A 23,181-nucleotide genomic window follows, 5' to 3' on the forward strand; every position below is an offset into this window, starting at 1 on the left:
GGTCTCTGGACACTGACGTACAGAGGAGGAGGCCACGGTCTCTGGATGCTGACGTACAGAGCTGGAGGCCACGGTCTCTGGACGCTGATGTACAGAGGAGGAGCCCACGGTCTCTGGACACTGACGTACAGAGGTGGAGGCCACGGTCTCTGGATGCTGACGCACAGAGGAGGCGGCCACGGTCTCTGGACGCTGACGCACTGAGGAGGCCACGGTCTCTGGATGCACAGAGGAGGAGGCCAAGGTCTCTGGACGCTGACGTACAGAGGTGGAGGCCATGGTCTCCGGATATTGACGTACAGCGAAGGAGGCCAAGGTCTCTGGACACTGACGTACAGAGGTGGAGGCCACGGTCTCTTGACGCGGAGTTGATTGGTGTTTCCTTCCACTGAGTCTTTAATCCTTCATATTGTGTAGAGTTTGCGTAGCACAAGGGTTCTTTGTGTGATGAAAAGTGACTGACCATGTTTTATTTTCCTTTCAGGGAGGAAGAGGAGCGCCTGCGGAACAAGATCCGGGCAGATCACGAGAGGGTTCTCGAGGAGGCCAAGGAGAAGCTGAAGAAATCTCGGGAGGAGATCCGTGTGGAGATCCAGACGGAGAAGAACAAAGTCATACAGGATCTGAAGAACAAGGAGAGCAAAGTCCTGCTGCCTCCCGCCCCCAACCTGGTGGGGATCAAGACCGGGGACCCTGGAGATCCAGACACCCGGGAGAAGCGGGGCAAGATTAAAGAGGTATGAAGAGGGCGCCGCCAGCACCTGAAATGTGCTGTCTTTGGCGAACGCTTTCTAATGGTGAATGATTCATAGAAGGTTGTGCGGTGACACGCTTAATTGTGAGGTATTTTGTCAACTTTCATTAAATGTGAAGGTTGATCTAGGTCTAGTGAGCGCTAGGCCAGGTCTCCAGGAACCTCTTGATGTAAACTTCTAAACTGCATGGTCTCGCCCCCAGAAACGGAGGGTCACAATAACAAGGAACCTCCTGGGCTCCCCCTGGGGACCCAAAATGTACAAAGACTTCTCATCACATCAGTGCGTGGAGCAGGCAAGGTTCTAGTGTTATCGTCCTGCAGTGAGGTCATCCTGAGTGTTTTCCGGCACACCAGAGATGTAGGGTATCAGGAGACTGTTTGGTTATTCAACGGTGGGAGCAGACAGGGTCTTTTTTCATGTACTTGTTATATCACCTAACAACAACAAGAGTGGGTTGCCGATGGAAATAAAAGTGAGTAAACCCGGGATCGGGTATGAATGCTACCTATTACAGGTCACGTACGACCCTTCAAACCAGGGCGGCCATCCTTAATCGAAGAGGAGGCCTCACACACATTATAGTGTCACGCTTCATCATCGGCATCCTCTCCCCACCCTGGTAAGATGGTACTACCAGGGCGGACTCAACCTCCGCGAAAACGTGGCAGTAAGAGGGAGTTCCTATATAAAGCTTACGGGACTAAAAGCGCGATCCAGTTAAATTAAAATTACCTCCAGGTTCCTCGGTTATCACGTTTATTAATGAGCACCCGAGGTGCACTAAAAAACGATCAAGTGATGGAGTCCGTAGAGTATAATGACTCTATTCCATCCCTAAATTGCCAACATGTTTCTGCCCATAATAGTTAGCCTAGCAAGTCTGGGGCATTCATCAGGGCTAGTGGATTCCTATCAGAAAGAAGCAGGTGTCCAAACTATTCTAGATACTACTGTGAGAAAGAACCCTACAAGTTAACCCAAGCGAGTCCTGCCTGGGATACTAACTGCTGATTCCGTCGTTAACCTGATTCAGGACAATCACAACATAAAAGAATAAATGAACAGGACAGCATGTATCCATCTGTGCACTTACACAAGAGGGAGAAAAGCCAACAAGCATTCGATGGGAAGCATCAGGGCGCGTTCATTGGCAACCTCTGATTAATGAACCCCAAACACTTCACCCAGCGCGAGCAGCTCGTCGTGAGGCAGTGGTTCGTGAACAAGGGTAGTTCGTGTAGAAGGTCCCACAGGGAAAGTACGAGCGGCGAGCTTCGCACACTCAATGCTAAGATATCCTTACACCAAGACGAAACGTGCTTGAATGGTCAATTTTAAACATTTAAAAGGAAGCACCAGATGCTATTTCATATTTGTATTCCTAAATTTCTAAACCTACTCCTTACCCTATGTTTTAGGGGACGCCGGGGGATCGTTCAAGGGAGGGGTGGTGTCCTTCGTAGTCACACACTGTGGGGAAAGACACACAAAGGAAGGGGGAAAACATAATTAATCAGGATACCCTAAATGGGAGATGTACCCCCTGGTAGGTGATCTAGTATTCTGTGTATTGGCCCGTCCAAGCATTACGGTGCAACGGTATATTTCTTGTTCAGGCTTTCCTGGCCAGCAGGCAGTAGCGTCAAAGGCACCCCAATACCTTAGCTAGCAGACAGTAGCTTCAAAGGCACCCCAAGACCCGGGCCAGGAGACAGTGATGCTCAAAGGCACCCCAAGACCCGGGCCCAGCAGACAGTAGCGTCAAAGGTGCCCCAAGTCCCGGGCCAACAAACAGTGATGCTCAAAGGCACCCCAAGACCCGGGCCCGGCAGACAGTAGCGTCAAAGGGGCCCCAAGACCCGGGCCAACAAACAGTGAGCTTCAAAAGCACCCCAAGACACAGGACAGCAAACAGTGAGGCACCCCAAAATCCTGGCCTAAAACACAGCAGCGTCGAAGGCACCCCAGGACCCGGATCAGCAAACATTGAGCTTCCAAAGCACCCCAAGACCCGGGCTAGCAAACGGTGAGCTTTAAGGGTACCCCAAGACCCGGGCCAGCAGACAGTAGCTTCAAATGCACCCCAAGACCTGGACGCAGCAGACAGTACTGTCAAAGGTACCCCAAGACCCGGACCAACAAACAGTGAGGCTCAAAGGCACCCCTAGACCCGAGCCCAGCAGACAGTCAGCATTAAAGGCACCCCAAGTCCCGGCCCAGCAGACAGTGACTGTCAACGGCACCCCAAGTCCCAGCCCAGCAGACAGTGAGCATCAAAGGCACCCCAAGACGCTGGCCTAGCAGACAGTAGCGTCAAAGGCACCCCAAGATCTGGGCTAGCAGACAGTGAGCGTCAAAGGCAGCCCAGGACCCGACCCAGCACACAGTAGCGTCAAAGGTGCCCCAAGACCCGGGCCATCAAACAGTGAGCTTCAAAAGCACCGTAAGACACAGGACAGCAAACAGTGAGGCACCCCAAAATCCTGGCCTAAAAGACAGTATCGTCGAAGGCACCCCAGGACCTGGCTCAGCAAACAGTGAGCTTCCAAAGCACCCCGAGACCCGGGCTAGCAAACGGTGAGCATTAAGGGTACCCCAAAACCCGGGCCCAACGGACAGTAGCGTCAAAGGCACCCCGCACCCTAAGACCCAGGCCCAGCATAGAGTCAAAGGCACCCCAAGACCCGGGCCAAGCAGACAGTAGCATCAAAGGCACCCTAAGACCCAGGCCCAGCAGACAGTAGCGTCAAAGCACCCCAAGACCAGGGCCAGCAAACAGTGATTCTCAAAGGCACCCCATAATCCAGGCCAGCAGACAGTGAGCATCAAAGGCACCCCAAGATCCAGAGGCCAGCTGACAGTGAGAGTCAAAGGCACCCCAAGTCCTGGCCCAGCAGACCTTGAGCATCAAAGGCACCCCAAGACCCAGACTAGCACACAGTGAGCTTTAAGGGTACCCCAACACCCAGGCCCAGCGGACAGTAGCGTCAAAGGCACCCCAAGATCCGGGCCCAGCAGACAGTAGTGTCAAAGGTACCCCAAGACCCAGGCCAGCAGACAAGTGTCAGAGGCACCCCAAAACCCGAGCCAGCAAACAGTGAAGCTCAAAGGCACCCCAAGATCCAAGTCCAGTAGACACTGAGCATCAAGGCACCCCAAGACCCGGGCCAGCAAACAGCCAGTGACAAAGACTTCCCAAGACCTGGGCCCAGCGGATAGTGAGCTTCAAAGGCACCCCAAGACCTGGGCCCAGCAGACAGTAGTGTCAAAGGCACCCCAAGACCCGGCCAGCAAACAGCCAGCAACGGACTCCCCAAGACCTGGGCCCAGCAGACAGTGAGCTTCAAAGGCACCCCAAGACCCAGGCCAGCAGACAAGTGTCAGAGGCACTCCAAAACCTGAGCCAGCAAACAGTGAAGCTCAAAGGCACCCCAAGATCCAAGTCCAGTAGACACTGAGCATCAAAGGCACCCCAAGACCCGGGACAGCAAACAGCCAGTGACAAAGACTCCCCAAGACCTGGGCCCAGCGGACAGTGAGCTTCAAAGGCACCCCAAGACCTGGGCCCAGCAGACAGTAGTGTTAAAGGCACCCCAAGACCCGGCCAGCAAACAGCCAGCGACAGACTCCCCAAGACCTGGGCCCAGCAGACAGTGAGCTTCAAAGGCACCCCAAGACCTAGGCCAGCAGACAACAGTGTCAGAGGGACCCCAAAACCCGAGCCAGCAAACAGTGAAGCTCAAAGGCACCCCAAGATCCAAGTCCAGTAGACACTGAGCATCAAAGGCACCCCAAGACCCGGGCCAGCAAACAGCCAGTGACAAAGACTCCCCAAGACCTGGGCCCAGCAGACAGTGAGCTTCAAAGGCACTCCAAGAACCAGGCTCAGCAGACAGGGACTTTCAGTGGTACCCCAAGACCCGGGCCAGCAGACAGTGACCGTCAAAGTCACCCCAAGACCCGGGCCAAGCAGACAGTAGCATCAAAGACCGCCCAAGATCCAGGCCAGCAAACAGTGATGCTCAAAGGCACCCCAAGATCCAGGCCAGCAGACAGTGAGCATCAAAGGCACCCCAAGATCCAGGCCAACAGACAGTGAGCATCAAAGGTACCCCAAGACCCAGGCCAGCAAACAGTGAGGCTCAAAGGCACCCCTAGACCCGAACCCAGCAGACAGTCAGCATTAAAGGCACCCCAAGTCCCGGCCCAGCAGACAGTGAGGCTCAAAGGCACCCCAAGATGCAGGCTGTCTCCCTTTCTCTCTCTCTAGCTGTCTCTTTCTGGCTGCCTCCCCCTCACTCTCGCGCTCTCTCTCTGGCTGTCTCTCCCTCTCTCTGGCTGTCTCTCCCTCTCTCTCTCTTTGTGGCTGTCTCTCCCTCTCTCTTGCTCTGTTTCTGTCTCTGTCTCTCTCAATGTCTCTCCCTCTCTCTCTCTCTAGCCCTCTCTCTCTCTCTAGCTCTCTCCCTCTCTCTTTCCCTCTCTCTGGCTGTCCCTCTTTCACTCTCTCTCTCTAGCTGTCTCTCCCTCTCTCTCTGGCTGCCTCTCTAGCTGTCTCTCCCTGTCTCTCCCTCTGTCTCTCCCTGTCTCTCCCTCTCTCTCTCTCTCTCTCTCTCTCCCCCTCTCTCTCTCTCTCTCTCTGCCTCCTCCACCGGCCCCTCCATCCCTGCCTCTGTAATAGGTCTCTGGTTCCACCAGGGATGCCCCAGGACCCTAGCGCTCGGAAGGCTGTGAACAGCTGCTAAATACAAAATAATGCCACCCCCATCGGCGAATGTGATTAGGGGCCACTAGGTCGCCCATATCTCATAGATATGGATGGGGCTCCCTTGAATTAAATTGTTGGGGCCCCCATGGAAGGCTGGGGCCCCGTGGAGGGTTGGGGCCCAGTGAAGGCTTGGGGGCCTTATGCAGGGTTGTGGGCCGTGGAGGGTTGGGCGCCCTGTGGAGTGATGTGGGGTTGTAAACAAAGGAGGGGGACAAGGGACCTTTATCCACTCTCAAAAGAGTGGGAGGTCCAGGATAAAAGGGGCCCAAATGACGCTATACAAAAATAATTTATGCCGTTCCTCTCGTGTAAAAGTATCTAGAAGAACAGAGTCAGGGAAGACAGGGAGTCTCACAAACCCGAAGAGTGGGGTCCGTGTGGGAAATCCATATTCCGGATAGTAATGCCCTCACACACCCTTGCAGGTGTCATGCTTCATCATATGGGCTGCTCCTCGTCGGGTCGGGGGTGCAATACCCGACGGGCTCCCTATAATAGGGGCTCTTTGTCGGAGATCTTTTTATCCGAATGCCGTATGGTGAAGTGCGAGTATGGGGGCAGAATGGTGTAGAGTAGTGTAGTGGATTAAGATAGGGAAAGGAGTACCTGAAGTAAGCAAGTTTTATTCTGGGGGTCTCCTACCCTAATTAAAAGAAGAACAAAAACAAGGCACTAACCCGAGAATAATGTCTCGTTGAGTCTGGTTCCTTGTTTTACTCGGTGTGGGTCAACATGTCTCTCGCTGTAGGATATCTATCCTTGCGATTCGTCAGGACCTAAACAATAACGATGTTCTACACCTCAAAATGTGTGGTGAAATTATCTACTCACGAAAATGGTGTCAAAATGGTTAAAGTACCTGGATCTACCTATTGGAGGAGACAAAAAACATACAGATGTCAATCATGTTAAAGTGGTACAATAACCATCCGCACAGTCTAGCGGTGACTCTGACTTCTAATCAGGAAACTTGTGAAGTGAACGTCATAACTTTAGAGGTTTAAAAATGATAAAACAGCGAGTGGTGGTATTCCATAGGGAGCTATTGTGCCTATAAGCCCCTATAGAATGCAGTGATGCAGCAGAAGCTCAGTCAGGTACTCACCCGAATCAGTAGAACCCCAGGCTTCAACAGTGCCCGGTGGTTTTTGCATAACGCCTGATGCCTAAAGATTTTAGGACTAAGCAGATACAAAATATATAAACGGTGAAGAGTAAAAAGTAAAAAGTAAGACAGTCTCTTTTAAACAGTAATTTCGATGTGGACAATGCTGAAGATTTACCTAAAAGGACATAAGTGGACATGAGCCAGTGGCAGGGCTACACCTTGTACAGGGGAAGGTAGGGCTGCAAAAGCGGTTTGGTAAAATATAATTACAGAGCAGTGCTGTGAAGAACAACCGCTGTTTCTGTCTGGGCAAAATAAACATAAAATACGAGAACAGAACCCTGGAAGGCGTGTTTGGTGCCAGAGAACTGCCTCGAAGGTAGGGTTGAAAAAGCGGTTTGGTAAATTATAATTAAAGACAGGTGCTGTGGAGCAACAGCCGCTATTATTGTCTGGGCAAATGAAACGTAAAGTACGTTAACAGAACCCTGAAGGGTGTGTTAGGTGTCAGAACACTGCCTCGATGTATATAAGATGTATAGAAATCCTGGTCTAAATGCGGGGTTGTGAAACGTTATTCAGTTGATGTCAGCCAGCAGGCTGTAAGTCATGAGACACGGGGCCGCAAGGAACGAGTTACCGTGTTGTGGGGCCCTTGGAGGCTTGGGGGCCCTGCTGAAGGTTGTGGCCCCTTGGAGGGTTGCGGGACCATGGAGGGTTGGGGGGCCCATTGAGGGTTTATGGATCAGTAGGGCTGGGGGGGCGCATTGAGGGTTGGGGCGGTGGTTGGGAGCCCCGTGGATGCTTGACGCCCCCATTGAGGGATTATGGCCCGTGAAAGATTTAAGGCCCCGTGGTGGGTTGGGGGCCCCATGGAGGTTTGGTGGTCCGTGGAGGACTGGGGAGGAGGGTTGGGGGCAGTGAATGGTTGGAGGCCCCGTGGAGGGTTGAGAGGGCCCTGAGGAGGGATGGGTCCCCGTAGAGGGCTGGGGCCCCATGGATGGTTGGGGGCCTCATGGAGGGTTGGGAGCCCCGTGTAGACTTGGGGGCCTCATGGAGGGTTGGGGAGCCGTGGAGGGTTGGGGGCCCTGTGGAGTGTTGTGGGTCCCGTGGAGGCTTGGGGGGCCTGCGGTGGGTTGGGTGCCCGTGAAGGGTTGGGGTCCTGTGGAGGATTTGGGGCCCGTGGAGTATTGGGGCCCCGCGGAGGGTTAGGGTCCCGTGAAGAGTTGGTGTCTCGTGGAGGGTTGGGGCCCATGGAGGGTTGGGGGCATTATGCAGGGTTGGGGGTCCTGTGGAATGTTGTGGGTCCCGTGGAGGCTTGCGGGGCCTGCGGAGGGTTAGGGTCCCGTGGAGGGTTGGGGTCCTGTGGAGGGGTGGTGTCTCATGGAGGGTTGGGGGCCTTATGCAGGGTTGGGGGCCCTGTGGAGTGTTGTGGGGCTCTGTGGAGTGTTGTGGGGCCCCGCAGATGGTTGAGGTCCCCACGGAGGAGAAGGGACCCCGCGGAGGGTAGGTGTCCCGTGGAGGGTTGGTGTCTCGTGGAGGGTTGGGGCACCAGCGGAGGGGTGGTGTCCCTTGGAGGGTTGGTGTCCCGTGGAGGGTTGGTGTCCCATGGAGGGTTGGTGTCCCGTGGAGGGTTGGGGCCCCCAGGGAGGGTTGGGGCCCCTCTGCAGCGCAGGGGCCTGCTTGACGTCCCTGGTTGTGAACTCGGGCACAGTTTTTCTCCTGTCTGGGGCTCTCTTCACCACTGGCTTCTCTCCTCCCTCTCTTTCTCTCTGTCGCTTCTCTCCTCCCTCTCTTTCTCTCTGTCGCTTCTCTCCTCCCTCTCTTTCTCGCTTTTCTCCTCCCTCTCTTTGTCTCTGTTGCTTCTCTCCGCCATTTCTTTCTCGCTTTTCTCCTCCCTCTCTTTCTCTCTCTCGCTTCTCTCCTCCCTCTCTTTCTCTCTCGCTTCTCTCCTCCCTTTCTTTCTCTCTCGCTTCTCTCCTCCCTCCCTCTCTTTCGCTCTCGCTTCTCTCCTCTCTCTCTCGCTTCTCTCCTCCTCTCTTTCTCTCGATTCTCTCCTCCCTCTTTCTCTCTCGTTTCACTCCCACTTTCTCGGTTTGTCTCAGCTCTGATGCTTTGTGGACATCCTGGCCTGCGGGTTTACACTTCCTGCTAAACCTGTTGTGGCAACCTTATAACAAAGGTGTATGTGTCTCTGGTGACGGTACGAGCTGACAGGTGCTTCCGGGACCCCCCTGCATTCTGTGGCCCTTGTGCTCGTCCCTAAGACTGGTGAAGTCACAGATCCTGCGGGGGTGATGCCTCCTATAACATTTTCGGGTCTCTTGTGTCTTGTGAGGAAGTCAACCGGTTACTTGGTTTCCACAAGCCTCAGGTCACAGTGGTGACAGATCAGGGTGTGCTGTGATCCGCCTCAGGTCACAGTGGTCACAGATCAGGCCTTGCTGTGATCCGCCTCAGGTCACAGTGGTCACAGATCAGGCCTTGCTGTGATCCGCCTCAGGTCACAGTGGTGACAGATCAGGATGTGCTGTGATCCACCTCAGTATATAAATGACAACAAGAGCACCCATATAAGGTCGAACTGGGACCATGGGAATCATGTAGTTATAAACAACAAAGGTCCCTAGGCAAAAATAGGATAGAGAAGAGAGTAAATAAGGACCCAATCAGTGCTTATTTTCCAAAGACTTGTCCAGCCGGACAGTGGTCATAAATTTTTACTAATACAATAGTTAGAACACCAATTTACAAAGGGATTCTCAAAGTTGGACACAATCCTGTGTACCGTACAGTTGATAGAGGAGAAAATATTTACAAAAGACAAGGTTCAGGCAAGGAAATGTTTGTAGCAATTGACAAGAAATAGAGAATGAATTTAACAAACATTACATAGAGCACCCTTATGTATATAACATAATGTCGTTAGGACCATATAGGGTGTGTACACATGTCGACGACGTTTCGATCCTCACACGTAATATTGGGATCATCATCAGGACAACCTAAATAAGGCCTGTACAGTTTAAACCTGAATAACTAATTGAAGGAAGGGAGGAGAAAGGAGACAAAAGAGTAATTACAATTGAGAAGGCAGATAAACAAAAATAACCAAAACAGGAGTACTGACTTAGCACACTCTGACTCTGCTATTGTGAAGAAATAATTAACGTCGTTTTGAAGCCAGAGTGAAGGTGAGAGGGAATGATTTTGACTGGAGGTGGAGTGAGACTATCGAAATTTACAAGGAATAGGATGTTTCAACATTGCAGATGAGCTGGCAAAACAATAGAGAGAAGGCAATGCGGACATAAGCATGCCCGTTATTGTTGCATGCAAAGTGTTGAGAATTAAAACGGCGAGTGACAAGGTGGTGCGGCGAATAATATTCCAGGTGGATTTGACCTGTGATGAATCGTTGTCAATAAATAGCGTGACGAAATGTTAAGGTGCAACAGTGAGCCGACGAAAAATATGTAATTGGAACCGTCATGAGCAGGGGAATGATGCAGTAACGTCAAGAAACTAACCGGTTGCGGGAGTAAGAGGGGGAGGGCCGGGGGCCGTATTGCAGGACCGATGGTTGAGTGGCGCCAAGGAAAAAATGTAAGGCGAAGGCATCCGCTGGCGTTTGGATAAAGTGATTAATTGCTGTGGAGGAAGGGTGAACAATTTTAGAAGGTGGGGGTGACAGAACCTAGGGAGTTACCAAGGGGCAGCATTGCCGTGTGGCGGTAAATTAATTAAATCAAATAAGCCCTAGTCTGGTAAGTTTTACCGCCACACGGCAATGCTGCCCCTTGGTAACTCCCTAGGTTCTGTCACCCCCACCTTCTAAAATTGTTCACCCTTCCTCCACAGCAATTCATCGCTTTATCCAAACGCCAGCGGATGCCTTCGCCTTACATTTTTTCCTTGGCGCCACTCAACCATCGGTCCTGCAATACGGCCCCCGGCTCTCCCCCTCTTACTCCCGCAACCGGTTAGTTTCTTTTTTTTTTTTTTTTTTTTAAAAACCTTTATTTCTGTAAGAGTCTGGACACAGCTATTCAGCCGACAACCCGGAGGTTCGGCAGCTTCGATAGAAGAGGACAAAGAAACGTCCACAGTGCAATGAAGGAGCAGTGAAAAGGTTCCATTTTTAAATAATTACAAACACACAGCAAACCCCAGCAAGGCAACAACACTGAATGCCCACGGTGATAGCCCCTCCGGGAGAGCCGGACCCCAATCGTCTAACAGTCACAGTACTATGATAAGAGGAAAAAGGGGGAAAAGCATACTGAGCTGGAAAGAAGATCAAGAAGAAAGCTGTTTCTCGGGGGGATCCAGATCAGGGGCAAGACATATTCCCCCCCTGTATTGATTCCACCGCCCCCAGATGGCATGCCACTTCCGAGGGCGGCCTCTAGCGCAATATACTGTCTTCTCCCTGAGCATACTCCAGTCCATATTTTCTTTCCACGCGGTTAACGTGGGGGGCCCCACGGAACCCCACAAGCGCGCGATATCCCTCTTAGTGACCATGTTACCCAGAGTCACCCACTGGGTCTGTGCCTCATCGTGATCAGTGGGCCCCCAGACATTCAGGAGACAACACCGCGCTTCCGGCTGCATAGCAATGCCCGTCACCTCCCCCATCACCGCATGGACTCGCCTCCAAAATTCCGTGATGACACCACATTCCCAGATGATATGCAGGAAAGTACCCACCATACCACATCCCCTCCTACATAGGCCTTCCTCAGAGAATCCCATATGAACCAGCCGTAGCCCCGTCACATACACTCGATGCAGTATCTTGAGCTGCACCAGCCTCAGACGCGACGGGATTGCAACCTCCTTAGGAGAGGAAACAGCGGACTGCCAATCCTCATCATCCAACTCGAGTCCGTCCCTAGTCCACTGGTCCCGCAGCCCCAGAAGCAGATCCGCCCGAACATTTATCAGTTTCTTGTAGATGAGCGAGATCGTGCTCTCTGGCATATGGCCATCAAGGATCCGGTCCTCCAAAGGAGAAGACTCAGGCACCTTCTCACCCTCCACAAGGACAGACCGCAGGGCATGACGCACCTGAACATAGCGGAAAAACTCGGACGCCCCCAACTCATACTCCTTCTGCAACTCTTCAAAGGACTTCACCCTCCCCTTAATCAGCACATCTCCAACCCTGGAGATGCCGATCAAGTCCCATTTATCAAACCCTTTCGTATGCCAAAGCCTACCCAATCTCTCAGATTCAAACAACGGGGTAGCAAGGGTGAGCCTATCCTTCCAGCCCAAAGAGTCAGTCGCCATCTTCCATACACGCACCGCCACCCCAGTGGGCCCCGTGAGGGACGAGTCGAGGGACCGCGAGTACAACGCCCTATGATAGTTCCCACCGCGCAGCAACCATCTGTCCATGGCATAACCAGGGCTGAGGGCCGGGCCATAGAAACCATGGTTAATCGCGGACAACTGGGTGGCCCAATAATAGCGTCGGATGTCTAGAAGCGCGATACCCCCGTCATACCATGGAAGCGTCAATTTAGCAATCGCTATCCGCGGCCGCCCATCCCACAACAACGTTCGTTGGAGGCTTTCGACCTCTCGAAAGTACTTGGCCGGCACCCAATCCAGAGTATTCTGCAATGCGTAGAGGAACCGGGGAAGGGACATCATTTTGAACAAGGCAGCGCGCCCGACGAGGGAGAGCGGCAGCCTCCGCCAGCCCTCAACATCCCGCCGCAGGCGCGCCGGGGGGGAGCAGGTTTCTCTCATACCGCAAAGCGGGGTCCATGGAGATAAAGATCCCCAGATACACGAAGCCCTGCTGAGCGATCTGGATCGAACAAGTTTGCGGGACTGGTGGAACCTCGCCACTCAGGACGTATAAATACGATTTACTCCAGTTGATGACGAGACCAGAATTCCTACCGAAAGATGTAAGAACGTCACAGACCACTATAAGTGAGTTCTTGGGCGAGGCAAGATACAACAGGATGTCATCCGCATATAGCGAAATGCGGTCCTCGTGTTCGGGCGACCATCTAAGGCCACGTATTTCCGGGTGCCAGCGTATCCACGCCGCCAGCGGTTCAAGGGCAAGGGCGAACAGCAGGGGCGACAGGGGGCAACCCTGCCGAGTCCCCCTCCCAAGCTGGAACGGGGTCGATGCCCGGCCATTTACCACCACACTCGCAAGGGGTCCCTCATACAGCAACCTCACCCAGCCCACAAAACCAGGGCCAAAGCCGAACTTGGCTAGCACAGCCCACAAATATGACCATTCCACCGTATCAAAGGCCATCGTGGCATCAAGAGACGCCACAATATCCGGTTCCCGCAGCGTGTCAGCCCTGGCGATCACACCATGAAGGCGCCGAAGGTTCAACGCGGTATTACGATGCGGAATGAAACCGGATTGATCCGGGTGAATCAAGTCTCCAAGTACCCTGACCAATCGGCCCGCCAGGATTTTAGCCAGAATCTTCGGCTCGGCGTTAAGGAGTGATATAGGCCTATATGAGGCACACTTATCTCGGGGTTTACCATCTTTGTGTATCACAACAATTGTCGCCAGTCTCTGGTCCAACGGGAGGGTCCCACTCCCCCGCGCCTCCACGAACATGGCGCGCAGGTGAGGGGCAACCCTGTCCGGGAACAGCTTATACAGGTCAATCGGCAAGCCATTCGGGCCCGAGGCCTTGCCCGAGTTCAGCGCGCGGATAGCGCCCGCCACCTCATCGACCGTTATATCGCCATCAAGATCATCCCTATCTACGTCAGAAAGACAGGGCAAAGCGATATCACGCAAGAGGTCACGCGAGTCCTCGGGCGGCCTATCCGACACTGAGGCATAAACCGTACGGAAATAGTCCGAGAAACACTGTACAATCCTCTCAGGTTCCACAATCACCTCTCCCCCCTCTCCCGTCAGCTCCGGCACTACTCTATTAACCCGTTCTTTTTTATCCAGCCAAGCTAGGAGTTTCCCGGCCTTGTCGCCAACATCATACATGCGGCCCTGCTGTTCCCTACTGAGGGTCTTAGCGGCATTCGTCACAAGATCCTTATACTCGGCCTGCTTCAAGCTCAGCTCATGCAGCGAGGACTCTGTAACCTCCTCCTCTAGCGCTCCCTCCAAGGCCACGATCTCCTCCTCCACCTGCATAACCTCACCATCTCTCCGCCGCTTGGCCGCCACTACAAGGGAGAGGGCCTCCCCTCGCAGCACGGTCTTAAATGCTTCCCACAACGACACTGCCGAGTCCACGGACTCCTGATTGTCCTTGAAAAAATTATCAACTGCCTTCACCAGTGCGCTGCGCATCTTGGAATCTCGAAAGTACCAGGGGTTAATAGGAGCCACCCTTCCCCCTCCCTCGCGGCCGATATCCAGCCTGATCCACACTTCCGAATGGTCCGATATGCCACGCGCCATGTGCCTGGCCTCAGACACCAATGGGGCGTGCGCAGCCAAAGTGAGCAGGTAGTCAATCCTAGAAAGGCTACCATGCGCCCCGGAGTGGAAGGTGTATTGACGCTGTGTGGGGTGCCGGAGCCTCCAGCAGTCTATCAGGCCGAGTGTGTCTAGAAAGTCTGGAAGCCACTTCTGAGCCCCCCCTGTGTCTCTGGGCGGGTATCTATCCAGCAGCCCAGAGCCGACAGCATTGAAATCACCCCCCACCACAAGCATACCCCCCGGGAGGTCCAGCAAGGCCCTACCCAGATCTGTAAACGTGGAGGCCTGCAGGGCTGGAGGGACATAAACCGAAACTAAAACCAAAGTTCTTCCTTCCCACCTCCCCGCCACCGCCACAAACCTCCCCCTATCGTCAACAATGGTGGAGTCCACCTCAAATGGTAGCGAGGCTCTGACTAGGATGCCCACACCCCTGGACCCGGAGGAAAATCCCGAATGAGCTATGAATTTATAACCCTTCTTATTAAGAGCATAGCACGTGTTACCTATAAGGTGTGGCTCCTGCAGTAGGGCAACATCCGGCAATGACCGTTTCAAGAATTGCAAGACTATCCCGCGCTTAATGCGATCCCCCAAACCATTAACATTCCAGCTAATAACACTTAAACCCCTACCCCCCATCCCCAAACACAAAGAGGCCCTCCCCACACCCGAAGAGCCACCATGGAACAATCCTGAAAATGATCACTACGCCTTGCAAAAACAGACCCCCCAACAACAAACCCGAAATCCCAACTATCCCCCCCACCCTGCACCCCTGCTGCAGCTTACAAAGCCCCCCCAACTTGCAGTGTGCCTGTCGCCCTACCAATCCCAACATCTACAAAAAGCACCCTAAGGGAGGAAAGAGCTCCCCTCATCCTCCCGCAACCCTCCGCATTAACTGCACTCTATTCAAGTCATTAGAGAAAGTCAAATCGAGTCAGACCGGCTCCGAAAAAATCAACCTTGCCCATCCCGGCCACTGTCCCCATCCGCGGCAATGTCCTCTCCCGCCCGTCGCCGAGGCAAAGCGTCCAGCCATTCATCGGCCATGGCAGGCGACTCAAAGAAGAATGACCGGTCTTCGTACACCACACGTAATCTGGCAGGGAAGAGCATGGCATACTTCAAATCCCTCTCCCGAAGTCGCCTCTTCACCCCCAGGAAGCCCTGCCTCTGCCTCTGCACCTGCTGGGTGAAATCAGGATAAAAATTCACCGACGCGTTCTGGAAGGGGACCCGGCCCGTCACCCTCGATGCTTGCAGGATGGCGTCCCGATCTCGAAAATGAAAGAGCCGGGCGACAATCGGCCTCGGTGGGGCTCCCACCTTGGGCCTCCCACCCGGCACTCTATGGGCCCTTTCAACTGCGAAAAACTTCCCAAGACCCTTAGGCTTCAGATGGTTAAGCACCAAGTCCTCCACGAGCAGGTCTACCGAAGCCCCATCCGAGGACTCCGGGACCCCGATAACGCGCACGTTGTTGCGCCTGGCCCGGCTCTCAAAGTCCTCCAGCCGACGGGCGGCAAGATCACTCTCGGTCCGCAGCTTACGGACCTCGATCTGTAGTTCCGAGACGTCATCGGCGAGGCCCGTGGTCTTGAGGTCCAGGGTTTTAACTCGTTCATTTGTTTTGCCCAAATCCGCGCGGATCAGGTTACCGGTTAGTTTCTTGACGTTACTGCATCATTCCCCTGCTCATGACGGTTCCAATTACATATTTTTCGTCGGCTCACTGTTGCACCTTAACTTTTCGTCACGCTATTTATTGACAACGATTCATCACAGATCAAATCCACCTGGAATATTATTCGCCGCACCACCTTGTCACTCGCCGTTTTAATTCTCAACACTTTGCATGCAACAATAACGGGCATGCTTATTTCCGCATTGCCTTCTCTCTATTGTTTTGCCAGCTCATCTGCAATGTTGAAACATCCTATTCCTTGTAAATTTCGATAGTCTCACTCCACCTCCAGTCAAAATCATTCCCTCTCACCTTCACTCTGGCTTCAAAACGACGTTAATTATTTCTTCACAATAGCAGAGTCACAGTGTGCTAAGTCAGTACTCCTGTTTTGGTTATTTTTGTTTATCTGCCTTCTCAATTGTAATTACTCTTTTGTCTCCTTTCTCCTCCCTTCCTTCAATTAGTTATTCAGGTTTAAACTGTACAGGCCTTATTTATGTTGTCCTGATGATGATCCCAATATTACGTGTGAGGATCGAAACGTCGTCGACATGTGTACACACCCTATATGGTCCTAACGACATTATGTTATATACATAAGGGTGCTCTATGTTTGTTAAATCCATTCTCTATTTCTTGTCAATTGCTACAAACATTTCCTTGCCTGAACCTTGTCTTTTGTAAATATTTTCTCCTCTATCAACTGTACGGTACACAGGATTGTGTCCAACTTTGAGAATCCCTTTGTAAATTGGTGTTCTAACTATTGTATTAGTAAAAATTATGACCACTGTCCGGCTGGACAAGTCTTTGGAAAATAAGCACTGACTGGGTCCTTATTTACTCTCTTCTCTATCCTGTTTTTACCTAGGGACCTTTGTGATCCACCTCAGGTCACAGTGGTGGCAGATCAGGGTGTGCTGTGATCCGCCTCAGGTCACAGTGGTGGCAGATCAGGCCGTGCTGTGATCCGCCTCAGGTCACAGTGGTGACAGATCAGGGTGTGCTGTGATCCGCCTCAGGTCACAGTGGTGGCAGATCAGGCCGTGCTGTGATCCGCCTCAGATCACAGTGGTGACAGATCAGGCCGTGCTGTGATCCACCTCAGGTCACAGTGGTGACAGATCAGGGTGTGCTGTGATCCGCCTCAGGTCACAGTGGTGACAGATTCGTCTGTGCTCTGGTGCTTGGATCTGCTTGAATTCAGGGTAAAGTAGTCCCCTGTGGTAACCTCTCCCGTTGCCTCCACTAAGCTCCTCGCTGTCCCTGTGTGCCCCCTCCTCTATTTAGAATGTGGTCTAGCCATTGCTGATGGTTGTGACCTTGCCAGTGCTTGTTGATTTGAGTCCTAAGCATTGGCAAAGCTAATAGTGTCCTGTGGCCATTTAGAATCAACACATAATAGCAAGAGCAGGTGCAGAGCCTCCTGTGGTGGGAACTTCTTACCAGCGCCCCCGTCCCGTCCCCAGTACAGCTTCCTGCTCTGCCCGCGTTTAACCCCTCCCCGCCCCCCCCCACACTTTTACATCTTCTTCCTCTATCCGCGTTTCACCCCCCCCCCCCAGCTTCTTGCTCTGCCCGCGTTTGCTCCTCTGCTTGCACCCTCTGCCCCCCACCAGCGCCTTGAGACCCCTGCGGGTGAGTCGTCATCTGATTCATTGACGCTCTTCCTGCTTCTGTAAACAGCACCGAGTCTCGTCGACTCTTGGGGGCTCCGCCACTGAAGCTGCAGGGACTCTGTGCCCTGCCCCCCCCCCCCCCATGCACAGGAGGCTCTTCTTATAACCCACTCTTCATGGGGCACAGAACACCCCTTCACCCACAACCGCTTGCCTCTGTTTTTTTATTTATTCTATTTATTTAATGCGTTTTTATATAGCGCGGCCTTTACCTGAAGGTGTCAGAGCGCTTCACAATAGGAGCAGTAATGATACATGAGGAGAAAATTACATGTGAGCAAGTTACAAAAGCAAACGTTAAGTCACATGAGGCAATAGTGACAATTGTGCAAGAATCAAGAGCAAACAAAATACAAGAGGTAGCAAACGATACGTTACAAGAGAAAAGTGACGCGTGCAGGTTACAAAAGCATACAAAGTACACGTAGAGGTAAAATACTGCAATAAATGGTAGACACTCAAACCACAAGAACACACTGGGAAGGCGCTTCTATAGGCAGGGAGAACAGAATTTCCCATAATGGAAGGACTTCCTTCAGAAAATAGAGAGGGCGTAAATTAAATTTGGAAGTGTCTTTGAAGGAGGAGAGCTTTGAGGTCAGTTTTGAAGGCCTGGGAAGAGGTGGTGGTCCGGAGCTGAGGCGGAAGTGAGTTCCAGATCTCACCGCGTTGCCTGAAAAGGATTGGGCCATCGAGCTTTCCTTCTTGAAAGTGGGAGGTTCAAGCAATACATTTTCCGCATTACGTGATGGTCTGGAGCCTCCAGAGAGTTTCAGTTTCTTCGCCAGGTAGCGAGGGGAGGAGGGGTGCAAGGCTTTGTGGGTGATACAGGCAGTCTTGTAGATAGATCGTGCCTTTATGGGAAGCCAACGGAGGGTGGATAAAATGGGTGTGATGCGGTCGCTTCTTTTGGCCCCACAAATGAAACGAGCTGCTGAATGGAGAACAGACTTCAGGGGGGACAGGTGGGATTTGGGGAGGCCAGTAAGAAGAGAATTGCAGTCGTCCAATCTGGAGAGAACCAGCGATTGGACCAGGGTTTTAAGGTCGTGCTCCGGAAGAAGCGACTTCAGAATCTGTGTGCTTAGAAGCCGTAGGGTGACTGTCCGCAGCAACCACCCCGCCTGCTTCTGTGATGGGGGTCTACAGGTGACCCTCCTGTCTCGAGCGAGTGAGCCCCGTCTCGAGCGAGTGACCCTCCTGTCTCGGGGCGAGTGACCCTCCATTCTTGAGCGAGTGACCCTCTCGTCTTGAGCCCCTCCCGTCTCGAGCGAGTGACCCTCCCGTCTCGAGCGAGTGACCCTCCCGTCTCGAGCGAGTGACTCTCCCGTCTTGAGCCCCTCCCGTCTCGAGCGAGTGACCCTCCCGTCTTGAGCCCCTCCCGTCTCGGGCGAGTGACCCTCCCGTCTTGAGCCCCTCCCGTCTCGAGCAAGTGACCCTCCATTCTTGAGCAAGTGACCCTCCATTCTTGAGCGAGTGACCCTCCCGTCTTGATCCCCTCCCGTCTCGAGCGAGTGACCCTCCCGTCTCGAGCGAGTGACCCTCCCGTCTCGAGCGAGTGACTCTCCCGTCTTGAGCCCCTCCCGTCTCGAGCGAGTGACCCTCCCGTCTTGATCCCCTCCCGTCTCGAGCGAGTGACCCTCCCGTCTCGAGCGAGTGACCCTCCCGTCTCGAGCGAGTGACTCTCCCGTCTTGAGCCCCTCCCGTCTCGAGCGAGTGACCCTCCCGTCTTGAGCCCCTCCCGTCTCGGGAGAGTGACCCTCCCGTCTTGAGCCCCTCCCGTCTCGAGCAAGTGACCCTCCATTCTTGAGCAAGTGACCCTCCATTCTTGAGCGAGTGACCCTCCCGTCTTGATCCCCTCCCGTCTCGAGCGAGTGACCCTCCCGTCTCGAGCGAGTGACCCTCCCGTCTCGAGCGAGTGACTCTCCCGTCTTGAGCCCCTCCCGTCTCGAGCGAGTGACCCTCCCATCTCGAGGGAGTGATGGAACACTGGTGCTGATGGTGTCTGCCCCTTGTTGGTATAAACTCTGGAGACTTACCAGACGTTTTCGTTCCGCGGAAGTACCGTGACGCCACCTAGGCTCGCCTCAGCCCTTCCTAAAGGTGCCCCAGACCCACACAAATGTACTGTGGATCGAGAAACCGAAGGGTGGGGTATAAATTTAGGTAACAGCAAGTTCTGCACTTTGGTCCACAAAGGAAAATGTAACTTATAAGTTTTCTTTCGACTACTATCATAAGCTACATTCTAAAGTAAACTAATACCTGGTTTACAAACACCTGTCTTAGCTACTGTCCTTAATTATCTGATAACATGTAAGTGTGTCTGAGAATAAAAAAGATGGTTACTTTTTGTACTGACATCCTCTATAGAGAAAATCATCAACAGATGTGTGTTCAAGAACTCTCTCATCTAACACCCTCTGGGAAAACACATAAATGCCACAGTATCAGAGGAGGCCAGTTCACAGCGCCCGCAACCTATTAGCGCTCGCAAAATACGCGGGAAGTTCGGTTCAACAATGTTCACCCCATAAGGTGAAGAGCGTCCCAAGCACATCCTTGCAGTAGATTATTAAAGTTCAGGAAATGACAGTCATTGGTGAAAGTGCACCCTCCTCCCGGGCTCCCAAGACCAGTAGAGGCCTCAAGAGAAGGAGACGTTCACAGCAGCGTGAACAGCAGCGGCTGCCTCCAAACCTCCAGGGTTCCAAGAATCCGGCATTAAGTTTGGGAACCGGTTTGATTCACTTCCCCTTCTCCTTTGGATGCCGGCTACCACAAACTCTCACGAGAGGACATTTCCAAGTCTCTTGATATTTCATTTGAGTTTCACTTTCACTTTCACGCTTCCGTATCCAGGGCAGCGGGCATCTTGGGTGAGGCATCGGTGCATGCAGACCCCTGCAATGGAAATGTTTCTTTTCCCATGATCCCCCCCCCCCCCCCCCCACAGGTCTGGACTCATGCTGCTGGTGTTTCGACTCTGAGAGTGCGCCGAGGCTGCTGACCAGACCGGGGAGCCAGTGTTCTGACCCCTCACAAAATATATGCTGAGTTGGCTGCCAGCAGGCATATGCTGACTTATAAGTCCCTAGTGTATGGTACCAAGGGTACCAGGGCATGTAAGACAGTGTTCCCCCACGGCTGGAGCCCTGGTTGTGCCACCTTGTGTGTGACAAAGTACAAAGTGTCTCCCAGCTGGCCACTTACCCTGGAAGAGCAGTTTTAAAACCGCTAGGTCAACTCTGCCATTTAAGCCACTGGCAAGACCCCCACTTCATTTGACGATATTCCCTCAGGGAAGCCCCATGGAGTTCCGAGGCTGGGAGCTGTATATTATTAAGTGGGACATATACTTTAATGTATCCTAGCAGTAAAACTTCCAAATTCTTGTTTTTACTGTGGAAAGGTTAGTAGCCAGTTTGGCTAAAACAGAGTTCCAGGCTGACTTCTCAGTCCTGCTAACTACTGATCGGGACTACTATAATGGGTACTTCAAGGTATTAAATTAATCGTGGAACCCTGTTTTATTTACAAGCTTTATAAACCTTCTGCCGCAAACTTGCTTGCCTGTTCTGTGGTTTGCAAACTAAGCACCCAGCAAGAGACGGCTCCTCTCAGAGAGCGACGGCCGCTGACAGATGGGCTGGGACCGGCCCCTTGCCAGGGACGCCCAGGCGTACAGTACATTCCATTAGGTGCCCGTCCATCCATCGCTGGCGGGCGCGTCCCTCACCCTGGTGCGTCTGTTTGCAGGAAGGGAGAGGTGTGTGCTTGGTGTGTTCTTGTGCACACTCATGCGGCACCTACCAGCCCCTCAGGCTGTTTAGGGGATGACGTTTAATTGGCAAATCCGAGAGTCAAATAAACATGGCCTGTAAGTTGTATTTAATAAACCAGTTATTGCAAGTTAAACAAACGTGGCCTTTCGAGCGGTCATTAATCATGTTTGGAGCTGTGTTACACAATTGGTGTTATTAATAAACAGCTGTTGATTAATTGCAAGCTGAGAAGACCCACTGGTGTCCTGGGGCGCAGTACTCCTGCACCCCAAACTGGATAACCGAGCACTCCTCTGCAGGCCTGACTCCAAGGGTGGCAAGACAGAGTCCACGGCTTACTCAAGGAGGTGAGGTGGGTTAGACATTCAGAACACAGTTTACATGATACACCAGCCAATGAGAACAGCGTCTCGTCTGTGCTTTACTTTATAAGAGAAAAGAACCTTAATACACCCAAGAAAAGTATACTACACATAAAACTAAAACACTCAGTGAAAACCAGAAGTCTCTACCACCCTCTGGGCCAGAGTTCTGACCCCAAACAGTACCTAGCGCCTAGACGCCACGTACTATAAAAACACAGTTAACTTTGCATTGTGCAGACCACGTTGCACAGAGTTACTCTTGCAGGGATGTGATTACAGCAGTAGATATGATGGTGAATGCCCCTTGTCCACCCGCTGCCCACCACCCAAAGCACCACAAGTGCCCACCCTTCCTTGGAGAGGACACCGCTCTGGGAGTGCCAGGGGGCAGGATAGCAGTGCCTGGTGTCTTGGCACACCTACTGAAGTTCCACTGGTCAAGAAGCCACTGGGCTAGCAGTAGGAGGGTGATGCCTGTCCGCCCGATACCCCCAGAAGACACAGAAGGAGGGGGGGGGGCTGTACCACAGTCGCCTCTGGCCACAGTCTGCATATTCTAATAACAAGACACCCCTCGGCGAGAGTGCTACGTGCTACCACTGCAGGGCAAGCAAGGACAAAGCTGGAGGCTACGCAGGTCCGGGGCAGGGACCAAGGGTTCAAATGGTAACTTCTTAAACAGGGCACTTTTGTACCAGCTACAGATGGTAACTGGAAGCGCCCTGAGGCCCGCACAGCACAGGGAAAGCATGCTTCATTAGGGGTGGACCTGCACCCCACACCTGTCAATCACCGTGGGTGAATAGAGGCGGGGTCTGTCCCTTTGGGGAGGGGCTGTACCTGACACCTCTCCATCAGCGTGTGTGATTGAAGGCGTGGTCTGTTCCTTTGGGGAGGGGCTGCATCTGACTACCACTGTGGGTGATTTGATTGGAGGCGGGACTGTTCCTTTGGGGAGGGGCTGCACCCAACATCTGTCAATCACTGTGTGTGATTGGAGGTGGGGTCTGTTTCTTTGGGGAAGGGCTGTACCTGACAGTCACTGTGGGTGAATTGATTGGAGTGAGGGGGTGTTCCTTTGGGGAGGGGCTGCATCTGACACCTCTCCATCACCGTGTGTGATTGAGGTGGCGTCTGTTCCTTTGGGGAGGGGCTGTACCTGACAATCACTGTGAGTGATTTGATTGGAGGCGGGGTCTGTTCCTTTGGGGAGGGGCTGCACCTGACACCTGGTTATCACTGTGTGTAATTGGAGGCGGGGTCTGTTCCTTTGGGGAGGGGCTGCACCTGACACCTGTCCATCACTGTGTGATTGGAAGCAGGGTCTGTTCCTTTGGGGAGGGGCTGCACCTGACACCTCTCCATCACCGTGTGTGATTGAGGTGGCGTCTGTTCCTTTGGGGAGGGGCTGTACCTGACAATCACTGTGAGTGATTTGATTGGAGGCGGGGTCTGTTCCTTTGGGGAGGGGCTGCACCTGACACCTGGTTATCACTGTGTGTAATTGGAGGCGGGGTCTGTTCCTTTGGGGAGGGGCTGCACCTGACACCTGTCCATCACTGTGTGATTGGAGGCAGGGTC

General features: G+C 53.0%; 1 protein-coding gene across 2 annotated transcripts in view; it reads left to right on the forward strand.

Moving 5' to 3' along the window:
• The window catches only part of MAN1A2 (mannosidase alpha class 1A member 2), a 541,780-nt gene that overhangs the window by 155,733 nt on the left and 362,866 nt on the right, over positions 1-23,181 (forward strand). For both annotated transcript variants that reach the window (XM_085620701.1, XM_085620700.1), the window contains exon 2: positions 485-737. In XM_085620701.1, the coding sequence (XP_085476827.1) occupies positions 485-737 (253 nt within the window). The remainder of the gene's footprint in view (positions 1-484; positions 738-23,181) is intronic.

The sequence above is a fragment of the Triturus cristatus genome, chromosome 8, assembly GCF_964204655.1.
Source record: "Triturus cristatus chromosome 8, aTriCri1.1, whole genome shotgun sequence".
NCBI classification, from domain to species: Eukaryota; Metazoa; Chordata; class Amphibia; order Caudata; family Salamandridae; genus Triturus; species Triturus cristatus.